Below are 24,698 nucleotides of genomic sequence, written 5' to 3'. Positions count from 1 at the left end.
AGATGTAGTTATGGTTATTATCCTGGAGGTTGGAGTCTCTCATAAAGTCCAGTATTTCCTATTGTGTTGCCCACCTAGGCACCTTGTACAATGTATGTACATACTTTGTTTTCTAGTTTATTTTCCACTGATATTCTTAACTTACAACATGAGTTACCTACTACCATGGCACTAGTCCAATCTCACTTCTTATTGTTTTGTCCAATTCTTGTTCTTTAATGTAGAACTCAGGTAGGTTTTATCTTCATCTATGTAGTACATACTTTGTTTTCTAGTTTATTTTCCACTGATATTCTTAACTTACAACATGAGTTACCTACTACCATGGCACTAGTTCAATCTCACTTCTTATTGTTTTGTCCAATCCTTGTTCTTTAATGTAGAACTCAGGGAGGTTTTATCTTCGGAACTTTGAGATATCCACTAAAAAAAGCTCTGCTTCACCTCAAAGAAGTCATGATTTGATTTGTTTAGTGTCGAGAACTGGAGATGTACTTAGTTATGGTTATTATCCTGGAGGTTGGAGTCTCAGAAAGTCCAGTATTTCCTATTGTGTTGCCCACCTAGGCACCTTGTACAATGTACATTGACCTCTTGCTATGTCTATTCTGAGCACCAAGCACCAGCATCAGACTCACACCATATAGCTGTTCCATTGCTAACATGGTTTATATTTCATAGCTTTGGATTCGGCGGGCGCGAACTTAAGGTGTGTCTGTGTCCAAGTCCAAACATAGTCTATCGACGATGAACCTATGTTGTCGAGGCAGTGTGGACGGTTCAGTTGACATCGATTAATGTCGATCGACGGCTGGTCGACTATGTGTGGACACACCTTTAGATTGTAAGAGACAAAACCATACACATAACAATGATAAATAGATGAATATTGAAACTCATGAGTGGAAGGTAACCCTTTGGTGTGGTTAATATGAAAAGCATTCTTGAGGACCTAAATCCTTCGAGGTTTATTCAGAAAAATAAAATATTATGCAGAGAAATTAAAATAGGATATTATTCTGAGAAATGTGAAAATGAAATTTCGTACTTCATACCTGCCTCGGTGGTGTAGTGGTCAAGACGCTCGCCTGGTAAACAGGAGAGCGTGGGTTCAATACCAGCCGAGGTATGGAATTTTATCCTCAATATAATTTGAGAATTTGACCGCAATAATAGTAGTAGGTAGCCTACTGCTGGAGTAAAGGGACTTTCAGTCCTATGCGAGCAGTATAAATAATACTATTATTACCTCGCGGTTGGGATTCGAACCTCCTTTCCCTTATACTGCCGCGACCGAGGGAAATATGCTGCTGCTGTCATTTAGATAGCTAGGACCTGGACCTAGGGACCAACCTCACAATAGTTCCTTCTGAATACCGACCCTGAGGCCCTTAGTGTAACGTACCACGTTCAGTTTAAGTGGATTAAATATTAAATCATATTAGGATGAGAGGCGGCTAAAGTGGGATTAAATTTAATCCTACAGGATTAATTGTCCTATTCTTCTACACCTTATTAAACCTATATTGAAGGTCCTTTTAATTAAATGGTCTAGGTATGTCTGTGGAAGATTAGAAATGACCACAAGCAAGTTGACCTACATAAATGGGCGAATCGAAATCAAAATCCATGATAATAGTTTGGGTAGTAGGGGCCTAATAAATGTAAGTAGGTACATACACAATAATACACATGTATCATCAGTATCATCATATCTACCGTTTTATCGTACACTCAAAAACAACAACAATGGTGCTGCTTTTCTGTAGGAAAGTTGCTCAAAACACAGTATTCTTACGAAAGTGCTAAAAAAATTGATTTTAACCTTAATAGATTTTTAAAGCTTTATTGGCAGGATTCTCACGTAGTGACCATTTTCGTGTTCCTGGTAAAAAGACCTTTAATTTGATATATAGGTCGACCAGGTTTGGATAAATCCTTCTATGGGGTCAGACAGACCGACCGACAGACGACACCGAAGCGAATACAATAGCCCGTCCCTTATACCTTTTTAGTCCGTCCTTCTTTATATTATTACAATAGTAATAAAAAGGTATAAGGGACGGACTCTGTTCCCATAGAAGGACCAAAGATCCAAACCTAGTCGACCAATACATATATCAAATTAAAGGTCTTTTTACCAGGATCACGAAAATGGTGGTGCAAATTTTGTCCAGAGAACCAAAAAACCATAGTAATAAAAAGGTATAAGGGACGGACTCTGTTCCCATAGAAGGACCAAAGATCCAAACCTAGTCGACCTATACATATATCAAATTGAAGGTCTTTTTACCAGGATCACGAAAATGGTGGTGCAAATTTTGTCCAGAGAACCAAAAAGCCAAAAAACAAAAAAACTGGTTTTTGGGGGATTTTTTTCACATTTTCTCACACAAATGAGCTCTGATCTCGAAATTTGTCGCGACGACCTATAAACTCAAAGCGAGAAAGTTTTAGATAACACTTCAGTCGTTATTTTAAGACCGGTTTTAGCGTCGCCTGTGTTAAGCTACGCCGAGCAAGGCCAATAAAAGATCATTTGAAGACCCGCAATATAGAAATTGTGGTCTCTTGAACATCCGCAATATAGAAATAGTGGCCTCTTGAAGACCCGCGATATAGAAATAGTGGTCTCTTGGAGACCCGCAAGATTTTCGATCATATATCTACTGTCATCAATGCTGCTTTTGCTGCAATTGCTGCTTTGCTGCATTATTTTGTATTGAATTGATGTTAATGAGGTTATTTACATCTTTTTGCATGGTGACCTGGTAATCTTGTGTTATTATTTTTATTTATTGATTAGTGCCTATGTACTTGTTAACTGGACACCAGTGGTATTCACACGAGGTTAGTTTTCGGGAATGCCTTTGTATTGAATTGATGTTAATGAGGTTATTTACATCTTTTTGCATGGTGACCTGGTAATCTTGTGTTATTATTTTTATTTATTGATTTTTCCCCCTTGGGTTTCTAATAACAATAATTTATTAGTACCTTATAAATAACACCAATTTAATAGTGCCTAATATGCACTTGTTAACTGGACACCAGTGGTATTCACGCGAGGTTAGTTTTCTGGAATGCCTATACCTGATGTAATCCAACCATAAGAGTTGTATTGAAAGTGAGCAAAATCACACGTATTATTATGCCTAGCCTACTAGCCTAGATCCTATCAGGACCTATGTATATTCTTGTTTGTAAAAAAAAAAAAAAGAAAAAAATTGTTTCTGAGAGGGGCTTATTGGTAGAGTTAGCCCCGGGGCCTGATTAGACATGAAGGCCCTGGATTACACCCTACACCTGCAATACAGGTCCTGCATGCTTGGTTTATCTGGGTGTCTATAGGCCCCTCTTATATTATTTCAACTGAAACGTTCTTTCTCGTTGAGAACAAGAGGAGAATGGTTTCGACTGATTAGCGTGAAGACATATCCCATCACTTGAACGAACATAGCTTGTTATTGTAACCTACTAATATCCGCTTCCTATCAATATGTAGGTATTAATAATGAGTTATACATGGTGCACTTGGGTCAAATGATATTTATTCCCATCTAATTCTCCAGGGTGGAAGTTTATAAACTTATAAATAACTTTTGTCTTTCGGAAAAAGTTTATCCATTGGATGACATTTTTCCTTGGGGATATTGTACCTTTTTAGGTAGATATTATATGAGTATAAAACTACCTATTGCATGTGTTTGAAGTTGCTTTATCTTTCCCTGCCTGTTGGTTCTCAGGGCTAGGAATTTAAATTTGTGACTGAATGAAACCTTGTAAAAGAAAGGAAGAGTTGAAAAGAAATTCGAAAGAAAAACAACCTCTATGATTTATCGTAGATTATGTTTCATGTTATTCTTTGGTCATTTGGTGTCATTATCGAGCATCATTAGTCAAATCTGAAAATACAAGGGAAGCGGCAATGCTCGACAAAAGAAGAAAGGCTTTCTTCTTGGTTCTCTCAAGTCCGTAGGTAAAACCATTAGGATGCTCGACAAAAGAAGAAAGGCTTTCTTCTTGGTTCTCTCAAGTCCGTAGGTAAAACCATTAGGTCAACGTTACACATGTCTCTCACCAGGGAATATCCATGGATCCATTGATCAAAGATTCTTCTTATTGTTACCTTTCTTTCTACAGTTACCTACTTTCTTCCTTCTTTGCAAAGGATATAATATGTAAGGAATCTGAAGGCAGAAGGTTATATTTTCGATCTTCAAAATATTCTCTATTAAATTTAATTATCTACTCCATGAACGGGTTGAAATTTCTTAAGTTTTTTCTTCGAGAATTTTTCATAAGTTTTTTCGAGATATAAATTACATAAAATCAATTCTTTGGATTACCTTAAATGCTTGTTGTAACTTTCTGCTAACTGTAAGTCGTTGTTGTACTATACAGTTTCTACTACTATCGCATCTTGACATTTTCCCATACTAGCAGTCCGCGGGGTCATTATTTGATTTACTGTGAACCACCCATGCAATAAGTTATTATTGGTCCTTAATGCTGTGCGTCTCATGTAGAAAGTATTGAAGCTTTAAGTTAGCATTTTCAAACATATCCTCGTCAGATGTCCCATCGAACCGAATGGAAGAACATGTCCTCAAAGTTTGCTCTCGTTGCTTTTTTAATTCATTTTGCTTTTTGGAAAATCCTTTGATAATTATTTCGAGTTCATTTTGAAACTCGGGTTGCTGTTTCTCTAGGTTATACCCCCTTGTACCTATCTTGAAGATCACGTGTCCGAATGATCTTTGAGAAGGTGGTGTATTTGGGATTTTGGGCTGACTGACAGTATTGCGAACTATTGCTGTCAAATTGTAAATAATATCAAATTCCGGTCGTTTTTCTAACTTTTCACTAAGGGAGCCTTTTATTGATGACGTACAATTGATGTAGATGTCTCTAAAAATAACTTGTACGTATATTTTAATAACCTCTATGATTTATCGTAGATTATGTTTCATGTTATTCTTTGGTCATTTGGTGTCATTATCGAGCATCATTAGTCAAATCTGAAAATGCAAGGGAAGCGGCAATGCTCGACAAAAGAAGAAAGGCTTTCTTCTTGGTTCTCTCAAGTCCGTAGGTAAAACCATTAGCTCAACGTTACACATGTCTCTCACTAGGGAATATCCATGGATCCATTGGTCAAAGATTCTTCTTATTGTTACCTTTCTTTCTAGGATACCTTTCTTTCTACAGTTACCTACTTTCTTCCTTCTTCGCAAAGAATATATTATGTAATATGTAGACTTTTAGAATAGCCACGAGGCCGCTATGTGAGTTAAATGCCAGGCATTCTCTACCACCTAACCTCACTCAATATAGGTAAATCCTCGTATTAACATATTGCATTACTTTTAATGATACCCAAAGCCAACCATTGTGGGTGTTCTGGATTTCATTCCAATGAATAGCCACGAGGCCGCTATGTGAGTTAAATGCCAGGCATTCTCTACCACCTAACCTCACTCGGTCCAATATAGGTAAATCCTCGTATTGTCATATTGCATTACCTACTTTTAATGATACCCAAACCCAACCATTGTAGGTGTTCTGGATTTTATTCCAATGGAATTTACGTTTAATTTTCAAAGCTGAAATAATGCTGAGTCTGAGCACCAATGGAAATTTTAGAAATCAGCATGTGCTTTGCAAATCATTCCCACCTGAATGATTTTGTAATTAAATATTATTAATTAACCGTTTACAGATAGGTATCTACATACAATATGGATATCAAGTAGGTACCTCCCCCGTGAGGTACATAATGTTTTTAATTAGGTATTTTGTTCCTATAGGTAATTCGTTATTCATCTTGTATCTACATACAATTGACTATTACCTACCATAGCCACGAGGCCGCTATGTGAGTTAAATGCCAGGCATTCTCTACCACCTAACCTCACTCGGTCCAATATAGGTAAATCCTCGTATTAACATATTGCATTACTTTTAATGATACCCAAACCCAACCATTGTAGGTGTTCTGGATTTTATTCCAATGGAATTTACGTTTAATTTTCAAAGCTGAAATGATGCTGAGTCTGAGCACCAATGGAAATTTTAGAAATCAGCATGTGCTTTTCAAATCATTTCCTCCTGAACAATTTTGTAATTAAATATTTATTAATTAACCGTTTACAGATAGGTATCTACATACAATATGGATATCAAGTACCTCCCCCGTGAGGTACATAATGTTTTTAATTAGGTATTTTGTTCCTAGGTAATTCGCTATTCATCTTGTATCTACATACAATTGACTATTACCTACCTAATAGTATATACAGATTGTCTCAAATTTGAGTTGTTGTCATAACCTACACTTGTTAATCTTGTAAAAGAAATTTCAAATTAATCCCTAAGTTCACTTAAACCTGAAAGTTTAACGCCCAGCCCATTAAACCTTGTTCTCTGAGGGAACACACTAAGCCCTCAGCCTCGGGGGCTTTTTATGTACGATGATTTTTGGATAATTTTTATGACCTAACTTGGACTCGAACCACCAATCTTCAGATTCCAAGTCCAGTTTTCAGATGCTGTCATACCATCGAGTTTGGTTAATTTGACACCCTGTACCTATAGACAGAAACTAGAGGACGGAACTCAGCAGGCCTATGGCGTATTCCAATGTAACGTTAATGAACTAGGGGGCTATATATTCGCCTAACACTAATACTAATGGAAGTACCTAATATCAGGCGTAAATAACGATGGACACCTTGAAATTTTGCACAACCATCAACCGGTGGAAAATGGCTATAGACAGAAACTAGAGGACGGAACTCAGCAGGCCTATGGCGTATTCCAATGTAACGTTAATGAACTAGGGGGCTATATATTCGCCCAACACTAATACTAATGGAAGTACCTACTTTCAGGCGTAAATAACGATGGACACCTTGAAATTTTGCACAACCATCAATCGGTGGAAAATGGGTTTAACTGTTTTTAATATCAGGCGTAAATAACGATGGACACCTTGAAATTTTGCACAACCATCAACCGGTGGAAAAACAGTTTTGACATAACAAACGAAGTGCTTTTACGGGAGAACTGGTTAAATATTAATTCGTAGGAATAGTTTTTTTTTCTAAGAGGTTTATTAGAGGAAACTGTAACCACGGAGGTGTCATCGTCCTAAATTGAAGAGAGAAAGAGGACAGGATTCACAGGATAGGAGAAAGCCAGCCGTTCCAAGAACGAACCTTGGCTGTTTAAGATAAAGTTCTCCCCGTGTGAGAATCAAACCCACTATCACTTACAAGCTCACTGGGCTTTTTAACCTGTATTTCTTGCAGGGATATCACTACAGACGTTACTCAGAGCCTAGCTATGATGGCTTTGATTACTTGATTATTGTCACCATGAGTACAAGTTTGTCTCAGATAGAAGACTGTTGATATTCTAGGCCAAAGCTCAGCAGGCTCCTCATGTTACAATCCTAGGACCCCGCACATGTGGCTTTCCTCTTCGGTTTGAGTTTTGACATTGTGAAAGTTCCTAAATAAAATAAATTCAATTCAAAGTCGCACCAGGGGATTGGATAGTACGTATTAATTAATGATCGCCAGGGCCGAGCTTAGCCGGGCCGTGGGATTAACTGGAAGAAGAGGCCCCTCCTTGCAACAACTTTTTACTTTCCTTATCCTATAGGAAGGGAAGTTATACGAGGTAGTTTTAGCTACCGTACATAAATTGAGTACTTTTTTTAGGATGTTAAGGAGGTTTGATAGAGTGTAACTGCTAAGGTCTTATCGTCCCGAAAGCGAAGAAAGAAGGTAGACAGGCTAGGAGAAAGCCAGCCGTTCCGACAACGAACTTTTACCTGTTTAGGATAAAAATCGCCCCGGGCGGGAATCGACGCGACCAACGCTTACAAGGCCGACGCGCTACACTCCAAACTTACTAGGCTGGGGGGACGGGGGACTTGATTTGTTTTGGGGGAAAAACTGCTGGTTCCGGGACCCCTTGAGGAGCACAAACCCTAGAGTCCTAGACAAATGAGACTGTATGCCCTCCCCCCTCTCCCCTAGTGAACGGTTCTGATGACAGTTGTGGTTTCATACGTCAGAGCGATTGTAACACGCCATTGATGTAGGGAAGTAAGTGGCCCCCCTCACTCGTTTGGCCCCACCCATTGTGCAAACTCTAGGGGGTCAAAATATTGTCGATATCAAGTTAATTTACATTAAGATCTCATTAATTGTATGAAATAAACATCTGCTATGTAGACTCTGGTGGAGAGAATATATTAGAGGTATTGTTAGATCCGTCCTACGTCCTATTGTATGATAATGACAAAAGCTATGTGATACTTTTAAACTTAAAATGCTTTGTGCTGGCTCGTTCAAAATCATATGTACTCGTATATGTTGCGCTTACCCAAGTTGGGTGATGTTTCAAAGTCATAGAGCAGGAAAAATGAGGACTAACGGAATTTTTCTTTTTCTCCTACGACTTCTAGATCCTGAGATAAATCGATTAAAAAAATGCCGGTAAATCGTGAACTTTGACGTCACGGCATACGCTCCCGTAGGCGATGACGTCACATCAAATGTCCCGAGCAAAGCTCCCTCGCAGGCAACGCATTAATGTGTTTGTGCGCATACGTTTCTGCGCAGTTCTTTCTGCTCCTCCGCTAGCGCGCTTACATAGTGGCGCTACCTAACGGACTTTCTACACACATCTTGTGACGGTACAGTTTTTAGTACTGAGTAATTGAGTATAGGTTTCAGTACTGAGTAATTGAGTATACAGTACAGTTTTCAGTACCTACCTATCTGGTACCTTTTTTCCCCACACAAGTAATTTGTTTAAATTTTGAAACAAAATAATATACATATACACTATAAAATAGTATTTGTCATTGTCATTCAACTATTAGGAGAATTGAAAACTACTGGAAAATATGAAATACTTGTATGTAGAAAGCTCCCTCGCAGGCAACGCATTAATGTGTTTGTGCGCATACGTTTCTGCGCAGTTCTTTCTGCTCTTCCGCTAGCGCGCTTGCATAATGGCGCTACCTAACGGACTTTCTACACACATCTTGTGACGGTGCAGTTTTCAGTACTGAGTAATTGAGTATAGAGTACAGGTTTCAGTACTGAGTAATTGAGTATACAATACAGTTTTCAGTACTATCCACTCCCTACAATGCTCACTATCAGGGATTCGTTTCGACTTTCGTTCCGAACTTGAGTACCTATCTGGTACCTTTTTTCCCCACACAAGTAATTTGTTTAAATTTTGAAACAAAATAATATACACTATAAAATGGTATTTGTCATTGTCATTCAACTATTAGGAGAATTGAAAACTACTGGAAAATATGAAATACTTGTATGTAGATACTTACAATGTTGCACGTTGGTAATGACGCAATGTGTATGTAACCTAAATACGTACGAGCTTCTTTATTAATACCTTTATTTGTAAATAATAAATAATAATAAGTCCGTACGCAGGTAACAAGCTGGGCCCGTCCCTCCGGGAATTTTTTAGCCCGTAGTTTATTCGATCGTGCATGATTAAAGAAAATCAGTACCTATATGTACGTACCTACCTACTTTGTTTAATATTCAATTAGGATCTCCACGCCCTCCTGACCATGTTTCAGTTGCTTGCGGTGGAAGTAGACATTACCCAGATGTAGCACTGTGAATATAAAGCAACATGAAATGTTAATTAAATTGTCCATTCATCAAAGTTCAAGCTTATTGGCTTAAACAGTCTTTTTTTTTAAAAAGAGGTTTGACAGAGGGAACTGTAACTGCTATGGTCTTATCGTCCCGAAATCGAAGAGAGAAGGAAGACAGGATAGGAAAAAGCCAGCCGTTCCGAGAACGAACATTATCCCATCAGGATAAAATCCGCCCCGGGCGGGAATCGAACCCGCGGCCTAGCGCTTACAAGGCAGACGCACTACCAACTAAGCTAACTAGGCTGGCAAATAAATATTTTTTTTTTTAAGAGGTTTGACAGAGGGAGTAACTGCTATGGTCTTATCGTCCCGAAATCGAAGAGAGAAGGAAGACAGGATAGGAGAAAGCCAGCCATCCGAGAACGAACATTATCCCATCAGGACAAAATCCGCCCCGGGCGGGAATCGAACCCGCGGCCTAGCGCTTACAAGGTGACGCACTACCAACTAAGCTAACTAGGCTGGCTTAAACAGTCTGATTGGTTGATTTCAAAAAATATTTTATGCAATCAAATTGCTTAAAGAATTAAACCAATTTAATCTCAGATTGAGTTCCGGGTTCCCGACCCGACCGTAAATGAATTTTATTCAAGTTCTCTCTCTCTCTCTCTCTCTCTCTCTCTCTCTTTCTCTCTCTCTCTCTTTCAACTACATATTTATTTAATAAAATGAATGAGTTCTAGGTTTTAGGAAGATGATTTGGTTGGTAGGTATTTACTTTCGTCAAAAATTTAAAGTACCTACCTATAAAAAAAAAGGCAGTATCAACTGTGACCATTTATCAGAGACCAGGAAAAAATCCTTGGCCGTGGGGTCAGCATTTAAGTCGACCTTTATACGATTTTTAGGAGCGCCCATAAAAAGCCTCCCTCGGGACTTAACGGAACCATAAGGCAGTATAGACACATCCATGAAACACCTCAAACGTAGCGTAGGTTTTCCAGCCTCCATTAAAACAACATGTAATGACTATTTTCCACCTACACAACTCCGCTCTCTTTAATAGCAATTTAGACATTAAAAATCTGGTGTGAACATCACACGACTTTCCTTATCCTATTGAGTTATGCTGAAAACCGCCAAAAAGCGGGCAAAATACCGCCAACCGCTGCACCGATCTAAAACAAAATTTTGGTGTTGCATCCTTGTCATATTTGAAGATTTTGTACCAAATTTCAAGTCTCGAGCTGTTATTGCTCTCGAGATATTTTGTAGAATCCGCCCCGGGCGGGAATCGAACCCGCGGCCTAGCGCTTACAAGGCAGACGCACTACCAACTAAGCTAACTAGGCTGGCTGGCAAATAAATAATTAATCTCTAAAGTACCTATTAGAAATTTTTAAAATTGGTTGACCTACATAATGTCTTGAAAATCTCTGTTCCATCTGCCTGCGTAGCAAAAATGCTAAAGGTGGTTGTCTTATTTAAATAGAATGGTACAAATCCCAGCCGAGACCTGGAATTTCATGTCTCATTTTTCAAAAAAATTAGCCAATCAGATTGCTTAATCCGAGATTAAAACTTAAACCGAGTTTAAACTCGCTTTGTGAACCTGGCCCTTGGACATTGACTTCGTCAAGTGGTTATGTTTGAGTCAAGAACCTGTTGACAAGTAATTCCCAAAGCTAACAATTTTATTTCGCAAAATCTATCAAACGTCATTTCTAGTGAATTTTGAAGGTTGTGTGTATTAATGTTTCGAACTTACCCATACCCATTTTATCTACGATTTGAAATTCGTCTTTTGTTAATTTAAAGGAACAATGGACATGGACGTAGGGAAAGTTACCACTAATATGAATGGGTATGTATCGCCATATAAATATTACCAGCACTGACGTATAATCACTTTAGATGGGTATTTCAGTTCCTAGGTATTAAAAAGAAATAGTTATAAGGAATTAGGACGGTTCTGTCCTGAACGTAGAAAAGTAGACTCTTTCTATTCTCTCACACTCACAGGTCCCCTAGACAGCTAGCATCGATACAGCTTTCACAAAAAAAGATTACCGAAGAAAGTCTACCAAAGTCCCTTACGAGCACAAAAGTTCTCAACAGAAAGAGAATGTCAAGCTGAAAAAATAAATTAAAATGATTTATGGGTTCAACCAAGATCATTAGAGCTGGAAGATTAGATTAAATGATGTAAGATACCATCTTATGGCTCATACACAGGGTTCCACCCACCAAGCTCCAAACCAAAGAGAATATTTTTAAACCATTAATCATATCAGAAAGCATTATAGGACAAGATATGAATTTAAAATTTAAAACTTGGGTACCCTAATATGTAAAATGTATGTGGTACTTGAGTACGTAGCAGCTATAAGCCTACATATATAAAAAAAAAATATTATTATATCCTCATACCGTTGTTACATTTCTTAAAGGCACTTTCTTTCACATCCATGCCTATCCGCGAATAGAAAAGTTTGGTCGGAAAACTTCCGCCTAGGCCGGGATTGATAGTTAGTGCCCTTAACCACTCGGTCACAGAGGTGGGCTGTTTTATGTTAATTGCTAAGAAACTATCTTCTGGAAACGAGATACTATGTTAATATCATTCTCACTTGGTGAAAATATACATAGTATCTATATTTCATTATCTTGCTAAGAATTTGATATGAAAGGTAGGAAAATCGGTAAACAAACCTTTCCTAACCTCGCGTTGTTTGTCAAATTTCAGGACATGGCAATCATTGAAACTCTGTGGAAGGAAGACGTCGCTACTGGGGGCATTCTCAATGGCGGGGAACCCTCAGGGCCCCAGGTCGGAGTTACCTTGAGTGCCGGGGGGGCTACCAGCTCAAATGATACCGACCCTGACCCTTCATCTTCGCTGACGGAACAGACGTTTGAGGACCCCCATAGTGTCCAATTGGATCATAGCATCAATACAGCTGCATGTGAGACCCATCTGACGGAGTTCAATGTAAGTTTGGTCTTTTTTTCCACAGGAAAAGTTGAGGTATTGTTAGATCCGTCCTACGTCCTATTGTATGATAATGACAAAAGCTATGTGATACTTTTAAACTTAAAATGCTTTGTGCTGGATCTAGCACACGCTCGTTCAAAATCATATGTACTCGTATATGGAAATAGATTAGTTGCGCTTACCCAAGTTGGGTGATGTTTCAAAGTCAAGCGTAATTCCTTTTTAATGAGCAATTGGTGTGTTCTGTAGTCTCTTTACGTTGGATAGTTAGGTAGTTAAATTATTATTGTTTAATATTGATTTTCAATTATTTCCTTCTTGTTTTTCTAGTACAATAGTCAGCTGTCTCCCTCCTCCTCCAGATCCCTGGACAATAATGCAGACTTGGATTTTTGCAAGGATTTCGATAGTGACGATTTCATACCAGAAGCCCTAGACGACCTTTTTCCCGATCCCTGGACAATAATGCAGACTTGGATTTTTGCAAGGATTTCGATAGTGACGATTTCATACCAGAAGCCCTAGACGACCTTTTTCCGATCAAGAAGCCCTTCTTAGATCTCGACAATGGTAAGCGAACAATATTGTTGCCTTAGGATTGCTTTTGGTGTTTGATATACATATTTCAGATTTTTTTTTTTATTTTAAACCCCTATTTTATTTTCGTGTAGCAGAAGGCAGAAGACCATTCGGTATTGACATGATCATTATGTAAGGAAAGAAAAAAGTTTCTGATGTGGAATTCCTTGTTTGGACTTACATTTAGGGTGATTTCCATATGTCAAAAGTACACATTTCAGTCTCAAATAATTCATTTATTTTTCTCTTTTCAAGTTAAATTTCTCCTGAATCATGGTGATCGCGATGGGATTTCAGATCTCTGTTTGTATCCAGCAGCATAATCTCTGGGGACCTTTACAAAACCTTATGGGAAGTTTATTCTTCCTCGGCGTTTGTTGACTAATGGATCATGTCAAACGCTTTTGATTGATGTTTTGTTTTGTCGAACCTTTCATGTTTGTTTTTTCCTTTATTCTGCTTTTTAGTTTCAGTTCAAAATCCCCTTGATTTAAATTGGGGTCTTAAGGTACCGAACTTTGGATTCTTTGGAAATTAACAAGTACGTCGTACTCTTACGTCATATGTATGTATGTGTCGACTTGGAGTAAATAAACTTGGAGCAAAACGTGGAGCGACAGCTTTGGAGGGAATTCGGAGAAGTGGTGTGTAAACAATCATTTTATTTTAAGTTCAAAATTTTGAATAGTTTTCCATTGGGTCCGACATGGACATCTTCAATTCCTTGCTAAGTTGCTACTGAATTTCATTGAGTGTCACGGTAAAAGAAAGTGATTTGAAGATCATTTTATTTTATTTGCATTTTACTGTAGTCTGCACTATGGTTTTTGTCCAAGAAAATTTGACAGTATAGTAAGAAGATTCGTGTAAGCTTAGCCCATCTTTTGGGGCTATTTGCCCCTACAATATGACAGTATAGTAAGAAGTCAAGGCTCCGAAACCTTAGCACATCAGCAGTTGTCCTAGATGTTTTTTTTTTTGTAAGATTGATTTATTGTAAAAAGATATGAAGTTCGATGCTTTTCCCAAACAAATAGTGATGAACTTTTCAAATGAAGCATCAACGTGTACCTATTGTGAAGGGCTCGAGAGTTGGTAATGTTTAATGGAAGGGAGAGTCCCTTATGATTTTCATTTAATAAAGGACGCGTACGATGTAGTTGTGAATGCTTCATTTATAATAATTACAAGATATGATCGTTTATTAATATCATTCTCAGAACAGGGCCGTCATTTTGGACAGCCATGAATCTGAAGGCAGAAGGTTATATTTTCGATCTTCAAAATATTCTCTATTAAATTTAATTATCTACTCCATGAACGGGTTGAAATTTCATAAGTTTTTTCTCCGAGAATTTTTCATAAGTTTTTTCGAGATATAAATTACATAATATCAATTCTTTGGATTACCTTAAATGCTTGTTGTAACTTTCTGCTAACTGTAAGTCGTTGTTGTACCATACAGTTTCTACTACTATCGCATCTTGACATTTTCCCATACTAGCAGTCCGCGGGGTCATTATTTGATTTACTGTGAACTAGGTAGTCCCTGATCCAGCAAATACAGAAATGTCCCCATACCCTCATCTCGCCTAGTCACACAATCATAATACAGCATCATTTATTTTCATCTTGTCAACGAATCCACCATTTTGATTTTTGATGTCTCTATCGTGTTTGAAAAGGGTCTTGCTTATGATCATATATTGTTATTATATTTATTTCTATTAATATTTCTTAGTCAAATTGAATTTTGGAGACATGTTTTCTGGGGTATTTTAATGCTCAATCTTACGTACTTCTAACTTTTCACAAATGTGAGATAATTCTTTGTAACTACTTGAGATTTTTAGAAAAAAAAAAGAGATTTTCAATATATTATATTATCCTTGAGATTTGTTTAAAATACATTGTATTATCCTTGAGTTTCTATTTCTGTAGGAACGGTTGCCAAATTTCTGTAAAAAACGCAGTGGATTTAGTAATTTTGTGGAGTAAATGAAAGCTCTAGCACAGCCACCTCTTGAAATGATTTAAAAGTACGAATGATCGTATGTGAGCTTTTGGTAAGTTTTGTGCTGTTGCTTACCTTACATTATCAAGTTCAACTCTCCCCTCAACTTTTTTTTTCAATTCTCCTTCATCCGTCTGTCTGTCTCTTGTCTTATGCATTTTTATTTCTCCTCCGTAAAGCCGGAAAAATTCATTAATCAACATCCGAAAGCCCCCATTTTTTCCACTTTTCTCTCTCTTGCTCGTTCGCTGTTATTCTTTTCCTTTCCTCTCTATCCTTCTTGTTGTTTCTTCCATTATTTTTCTCGGCATTTTTTGCTGTTGTTGAATTTCCAGTGCCCGATATAGTGATATTTTTGTTTGCGTCAGTTGTGTAGGTATAATCATTAGACTAAATACTATAATGTGACATTATAGCCCAGTCCAATGTGTTATAAGTATATGAGTCGAATTTCTAACCGTATTGATGAGGACTAACCATTGCTAACCCACCAAATGCCCTGGTTTGGGTGTTTATAAGTGCTCAAGAAACTTTCCATGAAAAACACCTAGGTACCCGTTTGTGATATTTTCACATGATTGAATCACTGTTGAATATTGAAGTCCAATATCAAGACATATCTTACAATGCGTTGAGCCATTTTGGTTATTTGTGCAAATGCATACATTCTGAGCTTGTCTTGTAGCTAGAGAGGTGGAATGAACAGGAATCTGTGGTCCTGTGAAAACAATATTTTTAGTTGAAAGTTTTGAGAATAAAGTTTTCGATGTTTGCCACTGATGTTTCTTTCTGACATTTTTTTAGACCCTTTTCTTATCTTTTTAGAAAAGTATAAATTATTATCTTTTAAGTTTCCTCGAATGGGGAATGGGTAAAACCAATCTATCTCTGCAGTTGGAAATGGATTGTATTCGAAAGCTTAGAAAAGAGGGATAGAGAACACCCTCCATTGTAAAATATAAGAGAGGTTTTCTTTTTCCCCCCGAGCGCATTGGGTAGATTCTCTGTATTTTTACAAACTTTGTGAAGAATTGAAGACACCGAATCAGTATTTTGCTCTTAGAATTTAACAATATAAAATTTCTGTCTATTTAGAATAGGTAAAGACTTAAATGACATTGACTAAGACAACTGAGTAACTGACAGACTGACACTTTCATAGTCTCTAAACTAGTCTAAAATAAATATAACATTATTAAAAAGAAGGGCGCTAGTGAAGAAAGAAATATAACAATGTACTAATTCGGACAATATATATAGATGTAGATCTGTCCTAGGACAGGTTTCTTCGGACAATAGATCAGAATTTTTCACGTGAACAGAATCGTCATGTACTTGCTACCTGTGTCAACAAAATTCCGAACGGGGGGGGAGAAATATTTATTTCCGAAAGGGAGATAGGAACTTATTGTGAAACTGTGGGGAGCTTGGGATGTAAAAGAAGAAGGGATTGGATGAAATAGAAAACATTTTCATTTATTATGATGATATAACTTGCGTCCCTATAGCCGGGACTGACGGCGCGTGTTGACAGTTTTGGTCTCATGTTGTCTTGGCCCCGGGAAGAGTCTTTGTAGTACCGGTACAAGTTTCACTGGAAGCTGGAAGATAATTGCATTTGTCCACTGTATCGTGCCCATTGGAAACGGGCAAATTGGTAAGGAATATAAAGGACCACGCATTTACTTGTACTTCTCTTATTTTCACCTTAGAATTTTAATATGAAGTTGACAAAATTGGTCAAACTACAAATTTTCATTTATTATGATGATATAACTTGCGTCCCTATAGCCGGGACTGACGGCGCGTGTTGACAGTTTTGGTCTCATGTTGTCTTGGGCCCGGGAAGAGTCTTTGTAGTACTGGTACAAGTTTCACTGGAAGCTGGAAGATAATTGCATTTGTCCAATGTATCGTGCCCATTGGAAACGGGCAAATTGGTAAGGAATATAAAGGACCACGCATTTACTTGTACTTCTCTTATTTTCACCTTGGAATTTTAATATGAAGTTGACAAAATTGGTCAAACTACATACCGTCCATTTGCTGTGGAAACAAATATTTATGAGCTGAAATCACTGTACAGAGCTGCGATCACTTTATCTTATCCTTCTATTATTTATGAAAATACATATTGACTTCAGACTCGAAAGTTGAGATCTCACATGCCTATTAAGGCAAGGTTCTGGAAATCTGGACAATGGGCAATATTCACCATTTATCTACAACCCATTACCAAAATAATTCTGTAGCATTTCAATGTCGGATTTTTGCCGCCATTACATTTAAAACCACTTTCTCTCCCCCGGAAAAAAAAGCTTTTGTAGTGAAAAACTTTTCCCTCTTCTTATTTGAGAGCACATCAGAAAAAATATAAATTCATTAATACATGTCAGTATTGTACATTGTTGCCAAGTTTTGTACTTTCTGATGGTATGCTTTCCTTTGAGTTGGTCTTCCCCTTTGCTCCAAGCAGAAAGAACAGAGCCCGTTTTCCAGGCTTGGAATTACGTCATCAGTTACTTACAATTCCGAGGAAAAAGAGGTTTCCAGATTTTTTATTTGTAACTCGAGCAATTTATTTCCCTTGAGATTTGGAATGGTGTTGTCCACTGTCCTATGTGGACTTGCGTCCTTAGGTACCTTTTTCCGTCAAAAAGAAGCTCCTTAAAAAAAAAAACAGGCGTTCATCCTTTTAAATCCTCATCCTCAGAGAATGAAGGATAATTCAGTTGATTCCTGGTATATTCTATTATGATCCCTCATCAGTTGATTCATAGGCCAGGAACGTTTCATTCGTAAACGTAACCATATTACTACTATGATGCATAACGCAGAGTCAACAATACATCATATATCAACCATCTACACATCCAAAAACTCCAAAGTGATGATCTCCATTCCATTTTCAATGCTCATTATTCACATTGAGAAATCAAAATTGTTACCTCCAGACATTCTGATAGATAAAGTTAAAGTGCATAATAGTTGTGATGATAGAGGGCTTGTCTTTCTCATCAAGACTCAGTGAAGTAACCCCCGTAACTCCTGGCATGTCAACACTTGACACCAGTTAACAAGAGATTCTTGCAAGACTTTTGAAATGTCTATTGTTGGCACCTAGTAGAAAAATTGAAACATCCTTTTCAAATTGCAGGGGAAAAGGCAAAATTGATTTTGACTTTTGACCATCCACCATTCTACGCAAGCAAGGTTATTTTAATTGCATTCCCCCTTGATTTAAATTGGGGTCTTAAGGTACCGAACTTTGGATTCTTTGGAAATTAACAAGTACGTCGTACTCTTACGTCATATGTATCTGTCGACTTGGAGTAAATAAACTTGGAGCAAAACGTGAGTTCAATTCGGAGAAGTGGTGTGTAAACAATCATTTTATTTTAAATAATGAGACCCAAAGGTCAAGAAATTCGTCTCAAACTCAGTTGATTCATAGGCCAGGAACGTTTCATTCGTAAACGTAACCATATTACTACTATGATGCATAACGCAGAGTCAACAATACATCAACCATCTACAGTAAATATACGTTTTCAAACAAGATACATACGGCCCTGAAAATTTCAACTTCTCTCCAGATACAGAGAGGGAACCCCTATGCTTTCATCCGTAACATAAGCCACACCATGTTAATATATTCTATCCTTGCGGCGGCCATCTTGTTTTATCTTACTCCTCTATGGCGTGGACTATTGCTTCCTATGTTCTTCTTATATTATTTTCTTAATGTTTTTGTTGGGTTTATTGTTTTGGTTTTCCCGGCGGTAGCAACGGGGGTTTTCGCGTTTTCGGTCACGTGTACTTCTTTGCTATTTGGCGTTTTTCAAAATTTCGGTTCCGTTATGTGTTTTTGAAAATAAAATTTGATAATTTTGTTGTAAATTTTGACTATTTTTGTGTTATTTAGAGTGTCTTTGTGAGCAATTTTTTGTTGATATGGAAAGTGTTCGGTGATTTTTCAGTTTAGAAATATCTTTTGTTCAGTGTTACCTCTTGGTACTTGGATTTTTTACAGTGTGTCCTTTTTTGCTGATGTGATTCCAAATTGGTGATCTTTAGGATATTACCTCAAATTTAGAATCGTAATCAAATACCTATAATTGTGACTCTGTGCTTTAATATTTTTGTAATTAAATAATTTCTTCACTTTGCTCATTTGAAACCAAAATATGCCAAAATATTCAGTTGTGCTATTTTTGTTATACTTGAACTATAAATTTTCCTGTGAATCTTCTGTTAATAAAATAAAATTGTTAATTTAGCAAGATAATACTTCAAAATAATATAAGCTTCCTGTCTTGAAAGACCCAACTTGAGCATTGAATTCCATTTTCTTAAAATATAAAATATTTTATTATTTTCTTGAAATTATTATTTTGAATCCTTTGGGACCCGGCACACTGTCATTTATCATAAGTCGTCGGATCAAAAGGCTTGCTTCACCTTTGTCTTGGACTCTTTTGAAAATGGTCCTCTGTCCATTCTTTACAATACAGGTAAACTATTGAAATATGATCGATTCTATTGTTCTTAATTATGTTTTTTCTTGTAACAGCTATAACAGTTTGTGCTACTAGTTTTTCTTTTCCTTCATCAGATGTCGGGGGATTTGATTTTTCAATTTTACGAATTCTAGTCACAATGGTGCTGTTCGCCGACCTTATAACTTATGAGACCAATTGTATGAGAAAGATAAATGAAAATGCTGTCTCATCATCAGTTGGCTTTTCATGTGTCATATTTCCTGTGACAAATGTTTTAAAATCCCCGGGGATTACATCCTCAAAATCCCGAGTTAAATAGTGTAACATCTGACCATGGTACATTGCAATAGGTACATGAACTACTTGGATGATTAGTTCAGGGGTATTCTAGTCACAATGGTGCTGTTCGCCGACCTTATAACTTATGAGACCAATTGTATGAGAAAGATGAAAATGCTGTCTCATCATCAGTTCTGTTGGCTTTTCATGTGTCATATTTCCTGTGACAAATGTTCTGAAATCCCCGGGGATTACATCCTCAAAATCCCGAGTTAAATAGTGTAACATCTGACCATAGTTAGTACATTGCAATAGGTTCATGAACGACTTGGCTGATTAGTTCAGGAGTAATAGGTACCTAATTGTTGTACATAACTTGTGACGTTTCTTTGAGCAAATAAAATTATTGACACAGTATCATTGCAATTGGTTGACTCCAAAGTCTGACCTTCAAACCAAAGTTATGGTTACAGATACAATTTCTTTTTGAGACATTCAAAAGGACTTATCATTCTCCTGTATTACAGACTTACTTTCTGCACAAACGGATAAACTTACATCTTGACAGAAATAAAGACTCCTGATTTGGGCGTCTAGCGAGTTTAGAAACCAACTAGCTCCGGTCCAATCATGTTAGTTATAAAATGCAAATAACTTCTAGATCCAAACGTTTAGGATGTATACTTGTATAGCAAAGGAAGGGGCAAAATTTGGGGCAAATCAAAAATCCGCAGTATCTCCTATAAGCACTCTTAGAATTATGTGCTTTTCAAAACAAGTGGACCTTGTAGGAATTTTAGAAACTTTAATGCTTCAATGTTCATTACCCATCATCATCGAAACTGAACTTGTAGCGTAGTGGGTAGTGGGTACGTCTAAATTATCTTGGTAATTATCAACTGTTTGCTGTTGTTCGTACGCGATATTCTAGTGTGAAAAAATAAGGTTTGATGTCTACTATGTACCTATTGTGATCTATTTATGATTTATGGGAATAATTTTGTTGATATTTAACTCTTGAGATAAACGTTTAGATATATTAAAGTATTAATAATATATTCAGTCTTAATTTACTTGCAATATTTAAGCTTAGTATGTGCATTTTAAATTCTGGAGAAATGTTGTCTGAAATTGGGCTGTTTCTAGCTTGTGATTTAAACATTCCGACCCTGAGAGTGAAATCTATTTATAGGAAATCGCAACCAGCTTTGCTCAGACCTCTCAAACAAAACTTTCTCTAATAAGGAAGACACCAATCTTCTCAAGAGGTGGCTAAAATATGATTAAATCTCTTGAGGATTAGGCGTATTTATTCAGAGATAATATTGGTACACATGGATTAGGTACGCCTTGGAACTTATGACATTTGATATCATTGGGTGTGATGTATGAGATAAACGGATTATGAGTTTTATTGAGAAATTTATCCATGGCGGATCAAAAACCCCTGGGTGTCAAAATATTTAACTACTGCTTGTTCATGTTTAGATATAGGTACTTTGTTTACTTTGTCACTCATATGATTGATGGGTGTAAAAAAGTGCAAAACGTTTCGTCATAGGGTCCGATTTCCATTAAATTGTAAAAAAAAAGTCCTACATTTCGTCATTTGCTAGACTTCACACCGTGATGTTGTGAAAGTTTCTATATACTCTGGCCCACATTTTTGAACGAACCCGCAAGTAACAACTCGTGGAAACATGTATGAATTTATCAATTTAGAATTTATTTTCATTACTAATGCAAATTCATTTATTTGAAAAACATTATTATGGATTTACTTGTAATATCCATTCAACTGATCCACTACCACTATTATTCCATGTAAATTCAGTCACTCGGAGACCTAGGTTCGCCTCCATTTTGAAAGAGTAGGTTAATGTTATTATCATCTAGGTGTAGTTAAAATGGAAGACGAACGTTTCATTGTGTTCTGGATCGCCTTTGTTCTCAAACTATGCAGAGAGCCAGGAGCATAGTTTAACCATCTACCTTTTGTCATATCAAGCACCCTTGAAAATGCAGCCCGCCCAAAAGATCTCCCAATGTTTCCTTATGCCTGTTGCTCACACGCTTTTATCATAGTTGATATGATCCCACATGATTTGGATTCTAATAGAAAATGAATTTAAATCTCTTGAGGATTAGGTGGTTCCCAACTGGTGGTCCGCGGACCACTAGGTGGTCCGCGGGCAGGTTTCAGGTGGTCCGCGAAGCCGTCCAATAAATATATATATATTTTTTCCTACTGAGTTTTTGAGAGCTGAATCCTCTCCTAATTCTCCTTGGACTCTTGGACCTTGTACAATACACACTGTAGAGAGAAGTCTTTGTTTAGACTGTCTGTGAGAGCTAAATTTTAGCTTTGCCAAGAACTCTTTTGACCTTACCATATGGTTGGAATATGGAATGAGATTTTTTCGGACTACGTCTCGCGGATGGAAATTAATCGAGTAAACCGGATTCGAGAAAATTGCATCACCGTTATCAAATTAAATTCCAACGGTCACCACTGATGAAAATTGCATCACCGTTATCCAACGGTCACCACTGATTGGTGGAAGAATTAATTTACTCCAATATCACGTCTCTCAGTCCACGCTTTGGATAGAGACAATGTGCCTCCAGTTTCTACTAGACTGACTACTTTTTTTTCCACACTTCTTTCTTTGTGAACCTATCTGTTTTTCGCTACAGCACAAAACTATCGGACTGTGAATTTTGTTGTTTTTTCTTTGGACTAGAAAATCACAAGTCCTGACAATTCACTGGCGTGTAAGTCAACGTCTAAACAAATGACAATCCACCGAAATCTATCAAGCTAGTAGAAATTAAAACTATCGGACTGTGAATTTTGTTGTTTTTTCTTTGGACTAGAAAATCACAAGTCCTGACAATTCACTGGCGTGTAAGTCAACGTCCAAAACAAATGACAATCCACCGAAATCTATCAAGCTAGTAGAAATCATAGGCATGCAATTATTATTTCATACTTTAACCTGATCATATTAGAGCTTTTTAACTAAGTGGAGAAAAGCACACTTTTGTTAGTCGTGAGCTTCAAATAACTTTTTATTCTACAGTAAACCAAAGGTGGAAAATCTTGAATCTTGACGTACCTAGTTTCCATTGTTATCTTTAAATAAAAAGAAAAAGTCTTAAACTCATTCAAAATTCATAACCGTATACCCTCCTATTTCAGCAACATAGGTTTATTTTCACGAAGAAAGCAATCAGTTTGATTTACAAAATCAAAGATAAAATCTTCAGCTCTCTACATCCCGAGTCAAATTTAATCTTCTTGATGGCAAAAGCATGATTTGCAAAAATGAAAATATTTATGGTTACCTACCTACCTTTTACAAATCTCGCTATTTTTCTTAAAACTGATCCGATCAAAGGTCTTCAATTAAGTATTCCTACTAGTGATAATTTCAGCTCCCATTTGATCTTTTGCAAGTTAGGTATTTTGTTCTCATGTTATAAGGATTTTAACATATTCCTCTGATGTCTTCTCTTTGCCTAGTACATGTCAAATGATGTGTACGAACATTGAGACTACAAACTGATGTGAAAGGATGGAACACGAATCTTTTTCGAAGAATGTATCGCTATTTTTCTTAAAACTGATCCGATCAAAGGTCTTCAATTAAGTATTCCTAGTGATAATTTCAGCTCCCATTTGATCTTTTGCAATTTAGGTATTTTGTTCTCATGTAAGGATTTTGACATATTCCTCTGATGTCTTCTCTTTGCCTAGTACATGTCAAATGATGTGTACGAACATTGAGACTACAAACTGTGAAAGGATGGAACACGAATCTTTTTCGAAGAATGTGCCTAGTACATGTCAAATGATGTGTACGAACATTGAGACTACAAACTGATGTGAAAGGATGGAACACGAATCTTTTTCGAAGAATGTATGACCTTTTCCAATGTCCATTTTGAGTAGTTCTGATAGGTTTAGAAACTTGCGATAATAACAGCATCAAGCAAGGAGTGCGACGTTCCGTTACATGACAGAATCGTGCTCACTTCACATTGTTTATTTAGGTCTTGGTTTCTGTGGTCTTGACTTTGATGGTTGGAATGGCATAGCCGCTCAGCTCCGTCGTATTGTAGATGTCTAAGCAAGCAGAACCGATTTCCTTCTGGCTTCTTTCAGTAAATAAAAATATCGTTTCCAGGTCGTTGCTACGCCATTTTCCTACGAGATGTGATGAACGTATATTTTGTAAGTGTGGAGAATGATGTGAACTTGTCATTGTGGATTTTCGTACAGATTTTCTATTTATAATAAAAATATCGTTTCCAGGTCGTTGCTACGCCATTTTCCTACGAGATGTGATGAACGTATATTTTGTAAGTGTGGAGAATGATGTGTATTATTGTCGATGTGAACTTGTCATTGTGGATTTTCGTACAGATTTTCTATTTATTTTTTTCTTTCTTTCCAATGATTGTTGTTGGTATTGTAATTGTTCATTGTTCTGCGCTTGTGCATTGTTTGTCCATGAGTTTCTCATAGTCTTGTGAACAATATTGTATTTGATTCCATGTGCTGGAACAGTGGAGTGACTTTCTATGTCTTCACTTCTATTGTTGGTATTGTAATTGTTCATTGTTCTGCGCTTGTGCATTGTTTGTCCATGAGTTTCTCATAGTCTT

At 37.0% G+C, this 24,698-nt stretch overlaps 1 protein-coding gene across 1 annotated transcript in view; it reads left to right on the top strand.

Annotated features, from left to right (window-relative positions):
* The window catches only part of LOC103505452 (segmentation protein cap'n'collar), a gene marked incomplete at its 3' end in the record, with an annotated part of 78,893 nt that overhangs the window by 4,601 nt on the left and 49,594 nt on the right, over nt 1–24,698 (top strand). The window contains 3 exon segments of the mRNA XM_017442366.2: nt 12,405–12,650; nt 12,984–13,052; nt 13,142–13,223. Of these exon segments, the coding sequence (XP_017297855.2) occupies nt 12,408–12,650; nt 12,984–13,052; nt 13,142–13,223 (394 nt within the window). The 5' untranslated portion in view covers nt 12,405–12,407.

Source organism: Diaphorina citri, unplaced genomic scaffold (assembly GCF_000475195.1).
Source record: "Diaphorina citri unplaced genomic scaffold, Diaci psyllid genome assembly version 1.1 scaffold9, whole genome shotgun sequence".
Taxonomy (NCBI): domain Eukaryota; kingdom Metazoa; phylum Arthropoda; class Insecta; order Hemiptera; family Psyllidae; genus Diaphorina; species Diaphorina citri.
Note: the sequence above shows the minus strand (reverse complement) of the source record. Positions and strands in the feature narration are given on the sequence as shown.